This window comes from Trachemys scripta, chromosome 1 (genome assembly GCF_013100865.1).
Source record: "Trachemys scripta elegans isolate TJP31775 chromosome 1, CAS_Tse_1.0, whole genome shotgun sequence".
Classification (NCBI taxonomy): Eukaryota; Metazoa; Chordata; order Testudines; family Emydidae; genus Trachemys; species Trachemys scripta.
Genome location: NC_048298.1, coordinates 335,494,922 through 335,508,662, shown reverse-complemented (window position 1 = coordinate 335,508,662; position 13,741 = coordinate 335,494,922). Strand labels below are relative to the sequence as shown.

The 13,741-nt window shown below is 44.2% G+C and overlaps 1 protein-coding gene across 2 annotated transcripts in view; it reads left to right on the top strand.

The window, feature by feature from the left end:
* Positions 1-13,741, top strand: part of RAB6A (RAB6A, member RAS oncogene family) — a 99,231-nt gene that overhangs the window by 75,817 nt on the left and 9,673 nt on the right. For both annotated transcript variants that reach the window (XM_034759186.1, XM_034759187.1), the window contains exon 6: positions 1,548-1,641. In XM_034759186.1, coding sequence (XP_034615077.1) covers positions 1,548-1,641 — 94 coding nt within the window. The remainder of the gene's footprint in view (positions 1-1,547; positions 1,642-13,741) is intronic.

The following is a 13,741-nucleotide window of genomic DNA, read 5'->3' as shown; positions in this document are numbered from 1 at the left end:
GTGTGTGTGTGTGTGTGTGTGTGTGTGTGTGTGTGTGCAAACCAGAACCAGCGATATCCACAAGAACCAGGAAGTGAAATTAACCAGTCTAGCTTCAGTGTCCAAGCTGAGTGAAATGTAAAAAGTCAATAGCATCAGTGAAAGAGTAAACTCTATTTAAAACGTTTGTTTAATAATCTAGGTTTAGTGCAGGTGACTAATTTAAATGATTATCTTGAGTATTCCTTTAAACATTAGTTTGTTTTTAATGTAGTTAAAATTAAAATCTAAAGCATGTTTAGAATTTTGTTTAAAAGAGAAGCTTCTGTTGAACTGAGTGATTTTTCTCTCCCCTTCTTCCCCCCCCCCCCCTCGTACCTACTGTAATTTTTTAGGGGGGAAATTTTTCAGACACACTAATGCAAAATTGCACTGGCATTTGGACATTCTGCTGCCTTGCTACAGTGGATTTATGCTAATCTCTCAATACACAGTGGTACAAAACAGTGTCTTTTTAAAACATAAACACCCAATGGCTGCATGTCCTTCTGAACATGACAATATTATAGCATCAGACTTGGTTAAAGTGTAAATTTCATGACATTAGCTTCCTATATGTCATAATGGTGTATCACAGGGGTAGGCAACCTATGGCACACGTGCCAAAGGCCGCACGCGAGCTGATTTTCAGTGGCACTCGCATTCCCTGGTCCTGGCCACCGGTCCGGGGGGCTCTGCATTTTAATTTAATTTTAAATAAAGCTTCTTAAATATTTTAAAAACCTTATTTACTTTACATACAACAATAGTTTAGTTATATTATAGACGTATAGAAAGAGACCTTCTAAAAACGTTAACATGTATTACTGGCACACGAAACCTTCAATTAGAGTGAATAAATGAAGACTCGGCACACCACTTCTGAAAGGTTGCCGACCCCTGGTGTATCATAAACTTGAGTTCAGGGAGAAGCTGGGTATATGTTGAGGACTTTAGGATATTTGTTTGGAAGATCGTTAGCTCCTTTAAACAAAATAAACTTAAATACTTTAACTTAAATACCTTAAGCAGTTTTTTCATACTTTCAGGTTACATACAATTATTTTGAAAGATGTTAAATAACCATGTTAAGATTTAGCTAAACAGGTCAATAATTGCTAGTTAGCACAGCCTGAGAACACTTAATTCTTATCAAGCCATACAAGTGTAGCTTCCTGGCAAGAAATTTAGAAAATGGCTAGTGGCCACCTTGGCTTTATTACTGAAAAGCTTAAAGTATTGTTCCATAGAAATGTAGGGATGGAAGGGATTTTGAGAGGTCATCTCGTCCAACCTCACACGCTGAGGCAGGATTGAGTATATGTAGACCATTCCTGGTAGGTGCACTGTAGAAGACCAGCTTGTATTCTGAAATGTTGTGCCCTTCCTATGGTGGGTGTCTGGAGACGGTACCTACCAGGTATAACTACATGTGTATTGGGACTGTGGAGACATCTTTTGGGTTGGAGGCAAAACCCTAATTGTCAGGATGTTCATATCATTTGCTCTAATGTTCTTCTCTTCCCCAGGCAAGTGTCCATTGAAGAGGGAGAGAGGAAAGCCAAAGAGCTGAATGTAATGTTCATTGAAACTAGTGCAAAAGCAGGATACAATGTAAAACAGGTAAGTGACGGGGGGCAGTGTGTGCTGTGCACTCAGTCTGCTGGAATATTCTTACATCCTGTGATGAACCAGGGTACAGCATGCTCCATGGCGGTGGAGATAAGGAAACTGGCTAAGGACCCTAGAGGAACATCTATTCTACAGTCCGCAGACAGCACTTCTGCAGGGTTTTTAGCTGTCATTTGAAAGACCCACCTGCAGTAAATTGCATGGAACCCCATTTATCCACTTGGAAAGGATGGATGATTTGTCTGGGATTGGAACCATAGGACTCTGGGTATTCAAAAGCTGATGGGACTAGTTAGCATGGTTGAAAGTGTGGGAAGTCTGAGGTCTCTGACCTCTGGCACTGGTTTTGCTATGGGCCTGTGGACAAATCAGTCTGACTACATTTCACCTGGGGTAAAATAGGAAGAATAATTAAGCTTCACCAGGATGATAGTTATTTGGAAGGCACTATAAGTGTGAATGATCATTCTCTGACCTCCTGCCCACCCCCTCCAACTACAGACTGATAGACTTTAAAGTTGGGAAGGGCAATCTAACAGCTTTCTGCAGTGCTGCAGCATTCAGATGAGTAGCTGCCTTTTAAATGCTGAACTGCCAAATGAAGTTCTTTCTGCCTGTTTAATTGAAGATAAATTTTCCATTTGGCAAATAGCTAATCAGCCTAAGCAGTAAAAGCTACAGCACTAACCTTGTGTGTTTACGTGCAATAAAATCCCTTTTTTTTTTTTCTTGCCCATGTAGCAAATATCTGTAATTGCAGAATGTGAACAAAGGGTTAGAGCCATTCGTGCTCACTCAGAGGCCAGAGCAAAGATGGGGTATGGCGACACAATTGCTTTACTGACTTGGCATTTCTCATATATTACCCATTGCATCTAAGATACTTGACAAGCAGCCCTATGGTGAAGGGCGGTGAGGTGTTAAAAGATGTAGAACTCTCCTGTTGAGATATCTAGGAATGAAACTGCAAAGCATCTAATGTATGAAGCACAGAACAATCAATGTACATTAATAACTGTATAACCCTATTGTATCAACTTACTGCACACTTATATACCCTAGTCTTGTATACACTGTGTATCCAAATTAATGTGTCAAACACTAAATGCCCCCTGCACACCAAACGGTAACTTATTACATAATCTTTTACCAGTAGTTAGCTTGCTATATGATTTCAGTGTTAAAAACATGGGAAGAAATCAAGCTGTTTTGCTGTATTTCAGATCTGTGATTTTTACGTGGTCTTGCCAAGCACAAAATACTTAAGTAAAATAGAATATAAGTGACCGTCCAGGGGGCGAACAAACATTCTGCAAACAGAGTTTGGCTTCCAATCAAAGGTGATTGTATGGGAAGCCTTGAATATTCTGAAGTGGTTATTTAGGAAGGGGCTGCCTTTTGGAGGATGCAGGTTTCACTGCTAATGAGAAATGATGGTGACCACTCACTTTTTGGGAGGTGGGGGGAGGAATCCTCTGGACTTACCCAATTTATATTCTCCTCAAGGTTACTGTGACTCCCTGTCCAGGCTAGGAGGACAACATAGGTCTCCAAGAGCTAGCTAGCTGTGTTGGACAGGGACATCTGGGTCCTCCGTGCAGTTATGATAACCCAGAGAAGCCATTGGATAAACAAGCCTTTTACAGCATGTGTCTGGGCTTTATCTGGGCATAGATCTTGCATGAGCAAATGACACAAGGTGCAACTAAAATAAGCACTTAATGAGGTGACCACAGGGTATGTCATTAAGGTGGTGGTGGTAGATCCATTTAATGCATTATGTGAGGGCGAGCGTTAGCTTTTTCTACTGTTCAGGAACTTTATTGATCAGATTGTCAGCACAAAGAAGCTATTTCTGTGTTGTAGCCACAGTTGCCAACTTTCACGTGGTAAATAAGCACCCGACTTTCACAATAAGCCAAAAATCAAGCTAATCCTATTTCAAAACAAGCCAATCGCTAAGAACCCTAACACTCTGTGAATAGATCCCCCCCCCGGCGTACAGTCTGGACTGTGGTGGGCCCGCTGTGCACACCTGACTCTCTCCCCCTGCTTGCCCCTAGCCCTTGCTTCCCCCCGGCCCGGCTTGCCAGGAGCCAATCAGAAAAAAAGAAGCAATAAGCTACAAGCCGAAAACTAGCCAACAAGCAAGTCACAAGCCAATTAAGCCAAAAACAAGCTCAATTTCTGTTTTTTGTTTCTTTCCGTGGGTTTGACATGTCTGGTTGTAGCCCCTTTCCTGAAAGAGAATTTTAAGAAACATATCAAAGGTTCTGTGCAATCAAATGCCTTTAATTTCTTAGTTTTACAAATTGTCTTGCAATTAACTTTAGCTAAACCTGGACACAATTTTTGTTCTGTTTTCTGAAAAAAGATTCAAAGGATCATCAATAGGATGGTTTTTTAAACTATTGAATAAACTAAAGATTTTTGGATGCAGCAGTGTTTTTGTTTAGTATTGTATTCAGCAAATCACAACGGATGACTTTAAATCACTGGAGGCTATTACATGGCATTGGGTGCCATCGTAATACAGATGATTAATAATTCATATACCTGTCAAGTCTTCATGTGGAAATGGACAGAGGAAAGCTTAAGTGAGCTCTAGCTATAAGTGAAGTCAGAGTAAGCAAGTACACTCAGATGGGCACTTGACAAGAATTTAGGAGGAATTGTTCTTTCTGTGGGTTTTGATCTTCGTAAAGCAGATGGGATTTAGATTTTTAGAATCTTCAACAAAGCAAGCCCAGAAACACTGCCTCAGCGTCCAGTAAAAGCTGTTGCAGAAGCAGGTCCCAAAAGGGAAGAGACAAGAGAGAGCATTAGTCATTCAGTTTTCCATTTTCTTTGCTGCTGCTTTCATTGAATGATCTCAGATTATTTTACTGAAGTGACAAAGAAATTCTACCCCAGACAAAATGGGAAAGGTTACGAATAGCACCTCAGTATGGGTGCAACCCCTATGACCTTCTGCGTGAATCACCATTTTTACTAAGACGGTATGAATAGGTGCAATCAAGGTTGACCTTCCCATGGCTGATAACTTCTGTTCATAATAATGTGATATGAGTTAGCTCTGCAGAATAATTACTGTCTTAATCTTCATACAGGAAGTTGATTCAAGTGTTAAATTACTTTAGTCCTGAAATGCATATTTTGGATATGTATAATGAAATGCATTTATGTAAAATTCTAGATCAATCAGTACTGCATATCACGCGTTGAAGTTAAAATGAAGCCTAGAATAATGGCAAATCGCTAATTTGCCCATTTCAGGATGGAAATTCGCAGATTTTAGCAGTACATTTAGTATGCAGGTTTGGTGCAAAATATGGGGGCCGATTGCATTGATTAGGGAATGTGAACTAATCTTTGTCTACTCAAACTGGTGTAACGTAAGACAGTTTTTAAGTTACAATTCTGAATGTAAATTGTCAATACCTCCTTCAGCCACCATAGTCATTCCTGAAGGCCTGGCAGGTTAGTCCTGCTTCCAGCCTGTCTTTTCAGGGCAAAGTCCTGTTCCAATATCTAAACCCTTCAGGCTTAATGCTTAGTTTAAAGCTGGCACAGTGGATGACCTTGGAACAAAACTTTGCAAAGTTATTTGGACACACACTTCCATTCTTGTGCTAGTAGATCTTTCAATGGCTTTCTGTACCTTTGACTATAAGGTGTTGACTCAAATACAATATGTAGTAGGAGTGAATGGAACGGCGGTTAGCTGGATCATTTTATTCCTTTCAGATCCCTAAAATTCATGGTGAGCCCCTACTTCTGTTCCTTAAGGCGTCACATGTAGCACTCCACTTGTTGAATACTTTCATCCATCCTCTCCAGCATATACAATAACTCCCCACTTAATGTTCTCTTGCTTAACGTTGTTTTGAACTTACGTCCCTGCTCAATTACAGAACCTGCTCCATTTGAAGTTGTGCAATGCTTCGCTATAACATTGTTTGGCTGCCTGCTTTGTCCACAGCTGGCAGCCCCCCATCAGCTTCCCTGTGGGGCGCCCCCCCCACAGCGCCTCCTGTCCGCCAGCAAACCCCGCAGATCAGCGCCTCCACCACCCCCCCTTCCTGCTTGCGGCAATCAGCTGGCTTGTGGCATTCAGGAGGGAGGGCGGAGGAGTGAGGACTCGACGTGCAGGCCTCCCCCCCCCCCCCCCTTCCCAAATGCTGCTTGCCAGCTGATTGCTGGGGGCAAAAGGCAGGGGGGAGCCGCCCCGCTGAGTCCTCGCCCCCCCCCCCCGCCCTCCTGAATGCCACAAGCCAGCTGATTGCCACTGGCAGGAGGCAGGGGAGGAGCAAGGACGCAGGTGGGGGCTTGGGGAAAGGGGTGGCCTGGCGGGCCGAGGGTTGAACCCCCCGCCCCTGGTACTTGCAGAGTAGGGGAGGCTGCCGCTGCTGCGCAACATGCTTCTCCTAGCCTACAGCACCTTCAGCCTCCTTGTCTGCCTCATTGTCTCCAGTGCCAGTGGGCTGTGCCTGTGTGGGGTAAAGTGGGGGCACCTTCCAACTATAGTACTGTACTATATGGCCAAAAAAAAAAATTCCCTGGAACCTAACCCCCCCATTTACATTCATTCTTATGGGGAAATTGGATTCGCTTAACATCGTTTCACTTAGTCGCATTTTTCAGGAACATAACTGCAACATTAAGTGAGGAGTTACTGTACCTCACATTGAGACACCGTGAATTCCAGTGTCTCTAATATATGTGGATGACACTGAGCTATGAGTCCTTCTCAAAGCACCTAGTCTCATAGGTCTTATTGGTTGAGCAAGTGCCTGGAAGCCACAGTAGGTTAAGTTTGAACCAATCTTAGAATAAATGAGGGTAAGAAGGAAATATTTTGGAATCTATCCAATACAATAAACTCATTGATCAAGAGCATCAGCCTCTGGTTGTTAAGAGCAGGGTGTCTCAGCGGTCATGCTGAATTTTAATGCTATCCAAATTGTTCTCAGCACTTGGGCACTGTGATAGATGCCTTACAAACCTCTACAATGGTTCAGAAGTGGTATTTGCCCTATATGTTTTGAAACAATTCTTGAAATATAGCATGTAAGAAGTTTAATCTCTCATTCCACCAGGGCAGACTAATGGGTAACAACATCGGGCAGGAGACAGCAGCCCCGAGACTTTGCTCTTAGCTTCAGTCACACCTGTGCTAGTCCTTGCCCTAGTGTATCTACTTTTGTGCTTTGATCTCTGGTTCATTCTGTGTTGCTGGAAAGCAGTGAAGAGCTGGAAAGGGTGCAGAGCTTGGGCTCATTCCACCCCTCCCTTGCTCCATGGGTGCCACTAGCATGCTGCGGGGCTGCCACATCTCATGGCTGCTCTCTGACAGTGAGCTCCCTGCCTCTTCCGCCAGAGAAATGCAGGGAGTGGGTTCTCGGGACCTGAGCATGGCAGACTGGCTCAACTGCACTTACGTAATGTTGAAGACAAGGACAGAATTGACCTCCTGGCTTCCCCTCCCAAAGAGACTTTGTGGGGCTCCCCCTTCAGGCCCTAAAACCCCATTTGGTTTCCAGGAGAAGAAAGGAAACATGAGCCCACAGGAAAATAGTGCATTTAACAGAGCCCTTCCCGTCTTGAGGAGAGGAGTGGAACGCATGTTGGTTAAGCAGAAAGCCTTGTTCTCCAGTGGTTCATAAGCAATCAGGTACCTGACTTGATTCAGAGGCATCTGGGGCAGTTGGGGGTATAACTGTTTGCAGGCAACTCAAGCAGGTGGAAAAGGTTTGCACCAGCAGATAAACTAGCTTGGAAGCCTGGGCACATGAGGCTTTTTCAATTGCCTGGTGTTTGCATTTCTCCATCCCCTCCGGAGGAACAGCTCTAATAAAGAAGCTGATGGGACAAGTCTTGTCCAGTCTCCTAGCTGCAGATTCCACCAAGACTGTGTTTCTCTCAGGCTTCTATTCTACTCCCAGATTGGTTGGTTCAGGGCCCTCTCCAGACATGCAGGTGCAGATTTCTAGAGTACATTAGAGTTCACTCCACTGGCTCTGTTGAAGTCTCAGCAGAGAAAGGGGAGGTCTCTGAAGAACTCGTAGGGCAGCTATCTGGTATGTTCTACATATGTTCTCAAAGAACATCAGGCTGAATGTGGCATCAGGTGATGTGGCATTTGACAGGATGGGTTTCTTGTAGCAGTAGTTCAAGAACCACAGCCCCATGAGGTAACCCTGTTCTGTAGAATGGGCCAAGTCTAACGGTTCGGCACTTTCTCCTGTCCCTGTGATTTTTGTCTTTACCTAACGGGGAAGAATTGCTATCTGTCTCTCATCACTGTCCCTGTAGAATGAGACCTCTTCCTAGTCACTGTTCCCCTGGAACAAACCCCAAAGTCTCAGGTCTAGTACCTGGGACAGAGACCACCCTTCCCTTGCCATGTTGCTGAATGGACAGCGAGGGAGAGGAGGGTTGAGTATGGAAAGAGTTGAGTGCCCCTGGTTTAGAGAGAGGTCTATTTAATGTTCCAGGCCTGGTTTCCTTATGCTATTCTACACGGTTAGATCCCCAGTTCAGTTGGATCCATTTGCTGGCACAGGAAGTGAGTTGAAACAATCACGCCAAAGGGGTGGAGTATCTGGACTCTACCGAACTGGCTGCTCTCCTGCCTGATGTCACTGGAGGAGGAGCGACCCTTCAGTCTGCTGTGGCAGAATGAGAGGTGAAAACTGCCTGGGAAGAGATTCTCCTTGTGCCTGTTGCTCTTCCGTGCTCCTGTGTTTCACCCCCGCCTTTGAAAGGTGCCAAGTGTATGCGGCTGCCTGTGAAATTCCTAAGTCAGTGAGAGAAAATACACTGACTGCTGATGTGGGTACGGCAGCTACTGTGAAGGAATAAGGTCTCTGTGTACGAGGCTGCTTTCTAGCCATCCTACTTTCCCTAATTGGATTTATTCACACATGCTCTGGCTGATAAGCACATGGTTCATAAAAGGGAAAGTAGATTTTCTTAGCTGCCAAATTCCCTTTTTTTAGTCCAATAATGTTTGTTAAAAATGTAGCGAAAGGCATAATTTTTGCGCCTTGCCAGACTGTAAAGAAGGGATTGCTGTATTAAACTTATCCTGGCTGTCAACAGCTGGCTTTAAATGCCATAATCTAATCACTTCCCATCAACAGATTCAGTCAAAAATTAACATTTTTAAAAAATGAATTTGTGACCTTGACTTTCAGTGCTGGTGAATATTGCTAGCGTGGGGGTGGGAGGGAGGATTTGTATTCCGCACTTCAGTAACCCCTTCCTTCCAGGGATCTCGGAGCACTTTAAACAAATCAGCAGAGTACACTGGGAAAGAGGGATTCTCCTAAAAGCTGAGGCACAGAGAGATTACGTGATTTGCCCAATATCATACAAGAAGTCTGACAGAATAGCAGCTATTTGTTGGTGTTCTCTATAGCTCCTATTGTGGTAGGGCCACACTAAAGAGCTCCACGCCCACAGTTGGGGTCAGACTTTTAGACCGGTTCAGCTCCTATTTAGGAACTGGAATAAGTGGATAGATTTTCAAGATTACAGCATGTTGGGTGCTGAGCTTTTGAAAATCAGGCCTGTAGGTGTCTAGCCTGCGACCCCTCAGCTCCTTGTCCTGCGCTCTAACTACAAATATCCTTCATCCTCCCATCCTTTTTTGGCTCGCGTCTGTATTTTTCTCCTGAAAATAGCAGGTGAACTTGTACCTGGTTCTGAATCGCGCAGTGCCTAGCAAAACCAGATGGAGTTCTAGGATACCTTAGCTTATAAATGTTCACGTGTCCCTCTAGGTCGGGTTTACCCGGATTGTGAGTTCCTCCTTGGAGGTCCAATGCCTCCCTTCATCTTTCTCATCACTTGCCTTTATAATTTCATCTTAAAACCACTGTTGCCTGCTGAAGTACAAAGCCGCTGCTCCTCCTCCCTTTCTTGACCTCTAGTTTGCATGTGGGGAGCTTCCAATGGCTTGTTCTGTCTCCTCCTTGGCTCTTTCCCAGCATTTGGCTATTTAGAGGTTCAAGAGGGGGGTGTTGAGGATGGTCGTCCAGCAGTTAGGGCACAAGCCTGGGACTTGGGGAAACCCAGGTTCAATTCCCAGTTTTGCCACAGACGTCTCCTGTGCCTGGAGAAATTACTTAGGTGTTGTGCTTCAGATCCCCATTGTACAGATAGGGTACTGCTATTTTCTCTGCCTCCCAGGGTAATTAAAGAGAGCGAAGTACTTGTACTACAGTAACGAGGTCTGTAGAACAAGTACCTGAAATACATAGCTGGGCGATCGGATTGATTATGACTTTGAATTTCCCTTTTCAGAAGTGTGTACTTTGCCCTGGCTGGTAAAATAGCCATAGGAGGGCACTTGAGTTTTTTTCACTTTGAGTGTCTCGTCATCCATTCTGTGAGCATCCTACCACTTTTCAACTGCTGCTGTGCATCTAGCAGATTTATTGAGCTGTCCATAACCAGCAAATCTGCCTGAGTAGTTCAAATTATTTTTCTAATGTGCATTAACTTGCATTTGTCCATAGTGAATTTCATCTGCCATTGTGCAATCCATTTGGCTAGCTTGAAATCCCTCTGGAGTTACTCAGGTTAGATGAACCTAAATCACCAATCACTCACTTGTCTGCGAATCTTGCCAGCTTGGTAGTTTCCCCCTTCCTCTCCCTCCCCTTTCTCCAGATCATTTAAGAATGCACTAAAGCTTACTACGGCTCCTTGAGGCATCCAGCTTTTTGCCTTGTTGAAAATAAACATTTTATTCCTTGTTTTCCCTCTTAACCAGTTTCTCATGCTTGGCAGAACTTTATCCCTCTCCTCTTGGCCCCTTAAGTTTCTTTAACAGCTTCTTGGAGGATTGAAAGTCTGAATGATATCTGCCGGTTCTCTCTCTGCTTTTACTGACATCCTCGAATAATTCTAATATGTTTTCTACCCCATGCCCACACTTATCTTGGAGATTTGGAATTCTGTTTTTAAGGTTCAGTGGTGTAAATCCGAGTCCACCCCTCCTGACTTTCCCAAAGAGAAAAACAATGCTTGTGTGGCAGAGTAGCCATCTGTAACCCAGAGGAACAGAGTAGCTAGGTCTGTTTGTATATGGGATTTGGTTGAGTATACCTGATGTGGAATAATAGGTCTTAGTTCACTTGTGGGTTACTTGGGCTTTGCCTATAATATAGAAGCCTTATTTTTGGAGCTCAGGGAAGAGTCTTTTCCCCAGTATAGATCCTGAAGCCATACGAGGCTTTTTCTTTTGGACTAGCAGGAAGATGTGAGAGTGGAACTAGGCCAGGTTAAAAAAAACGTAGAGAGCGGGCTCTCTTCTCTGAGAATCTGGATTAAATGTGCCTGAAGTGAAGGGTGAAGTGAAACATCCTTGAAAGTTCTAAAGGAATAGTTCTATTTTTGTGTCATTTGATACACGTCCTTCACAAATGAAATGCTTCAGCATGGGCTGGGTGACTGCTTCACTTACCTCCAGATCAGTTTGCCATCCTCCAGTACGGTATCAAGTATCAGGGGTAGCAGTGTTAATCTGTATCCACGAAAACAAAGAGGACGAAATGGGGTTTTTTACCCATGAAAGCTTACGTCCAAATAAATCTGTTAGTCTTTAAGGTGCCACCAGACTCCTCGTTGCCAGTATGGTATAAGGGTTCAATGGTTGCTAATGTCTGTTTTGGTTGGCTGCTCGGGCCCTTCATTCTTAAATTCCTTCTGCACTCTTGGCTTGATACTGTTGGGCCTGGTGACTTCCTGCTCTTTAATTATTTTGTGCCCGCACCTTCTCTTTTGACACCTCCATCTCTCACCTTCTCTGTGTCGTTCCAGGGCTGAGAATGCTGAGAGCATCCTGTTGAACAGAAGTGATCGCTAGGCTACATTGCCCTGCAGCTCAGTTTATTATTTATGCAGCCATCATAAATGTTCATGGTGCTTTTAAAGGCAATTTCCCTGTCCTGAGGATCTTGCCATCTGTGTTCAGTTTTTCTTGTGCGAAATTTTTAGAGGTGACTGCGCTTTCAGCTCCTAAGAAACACGTTCACTGTGTCTGAGACAGAGCTGCAGGACTTCTTTCGGCAGAGATCTGGCCCTGCAGAGGCCACGAGACCTAAGAGAGAGCCAGCTTCTAATGATGCTTTTACAGGGGTGGGAAGGCTGCCACGTCCCCTGACAATGGGATGATCCCGACGAGAAACTTGTGGGCCTTTTGATACGAGTTTGATGTCAGTTTGTATTGCAATGTGATGATGAAACAATCCTGCCCCAGAAAAGGCTAGATTATCTAATAGGACTGCTCTACATCCAGAGCCGTGAAGTGAGACTTGCATTCCTTGCCGGAGGGAGGCATTCATTATAGGACTCAACTGAAAAAGCACATTGGTGCCTTAAATGTAAAATTTGACCAGCTTGGTAGTGAATGCTTGGAGAACAAATGAAATGCTAGGCAGGAAAGGATGAGTTGGTAAAGAGGGAATTCAAACACTGCCAATAACGTGTGACCACATTTGGCTTATCCCAAAGTCACTACCGAAAGAGAATAAGGCATTTCAGTTCTGGAAGAGCAATGGGCACTAATATAATACTACTAGACGCTTAGGACTGGCAGAGGAAGAAGAGATGGGATCTTAAGTAGCTTCTTGGATCACTGGCTGTAAAGATTTCGCCTCTTAAGGAGGATGATCAATTTTACATTGAGAGAGCCGACCAAATCCCTCTTTAAATATGAATAAAAGCAATGGGGTTGGCAGGGCTGTCTGCAAATGATTTGATCATAATGGCTATGAAAATCCTGCTGATCATACGGGAAAGAGGGAGACTTTATCTCTCCCCGACTTCCTCCTGCGATCCAGGCAAAGTGCCAATGTCTTTCTAGTTTAAAAAACGGCCTCTTGAAAAATGCATTGGAGGCAGTGGTGCTTTTCCTAGCAGTTACGTATGAAGTATGCTGGCAAGACTCTATTTTGGGAAGCAGGGGTTGGGGAATGGATGTGAGACAGGAGCGAGAAATTGACCATCTGATAGGATGTCTTGACACCAGAACTCAAGCTGGCCGGATACTTCAGTCTATTTCCCCTCTGTATATTAACATGCCAAATTGGTTTAATTATTTCCTGATCAGCAAGTCCTTCCATCCATTCACACGTGAGAAGAATAGGCATTTATCCTATAGGCTTCCTTGTCCGCCTGTTTCCCATCCACTGCTGATGGACAGTATTATTAAGCATCTGACAAGCTGATGTGCTTTGTCAGTATTTCTTGTCAGTGGCTGCTCTTTATTGCTTTATCGTAGCTGGTGTACGAGAATTCAGTTAAATCTATCAGACGTTTGACTGACTGGATAGTTCAGGGGAATTGCGGGAGGACCTGGAGACCAGCACCGGGATACGAAGTTTTATACTTCTAGGTCATTGATTCAAATCCATCCCAGATTGGTGCTTCAGCCATCAGAGTCTGACTGGGCCTGCATGAAATAAGTTTGTTCTGTTCTCAGTTCGTGTCCTAGTGAACATTGCGCATGTGGTGGTGGTGTTGGCTAAGGACTGAATGGACATAGAGTCGATTTTTGAGATGGTCCCTTCTTAGCGGAAGTGCAATGTGCTTCAGGTGGCACATGACCAGGATTCATCACCGAATTTGATCATTAGCTTCCCCAGCTTGGGCCAAGTGCAACGTGAACACTGATCCCTCAAGAACAGGGATGAGATGTTGATAGGAGCTGTGGGGGGAACTTGCTTTGCTAATGCCTCTCTTATACCTCTTGTTAGTTTGGCAGCACACCTTGTAGCAGCCTGCCACTAAATCAGTAATGACAAACTGACATAGGGCAGACTCCAAATGCAGTGTGTAGCCCTGCCCTGGGACGATCATGCCTATATGTGATAGAGGTGAAGGGTTGGTCTGTTTTTATTTCAGCAACATTTGCATTGCTGGTCATGCCAACAAAGTGATGTTGAATTTCATTTCAGCATTGTTTTCAGGCAGTAAATTCATAGTATGAACAGGTTCACCCCGGATGTGTCTCGAAGTAGCTCTCCAAGTTCTTCAGTTTCCTGCGGAAGCTGGGTTATTGGAGTAGATGGAGGAAAGC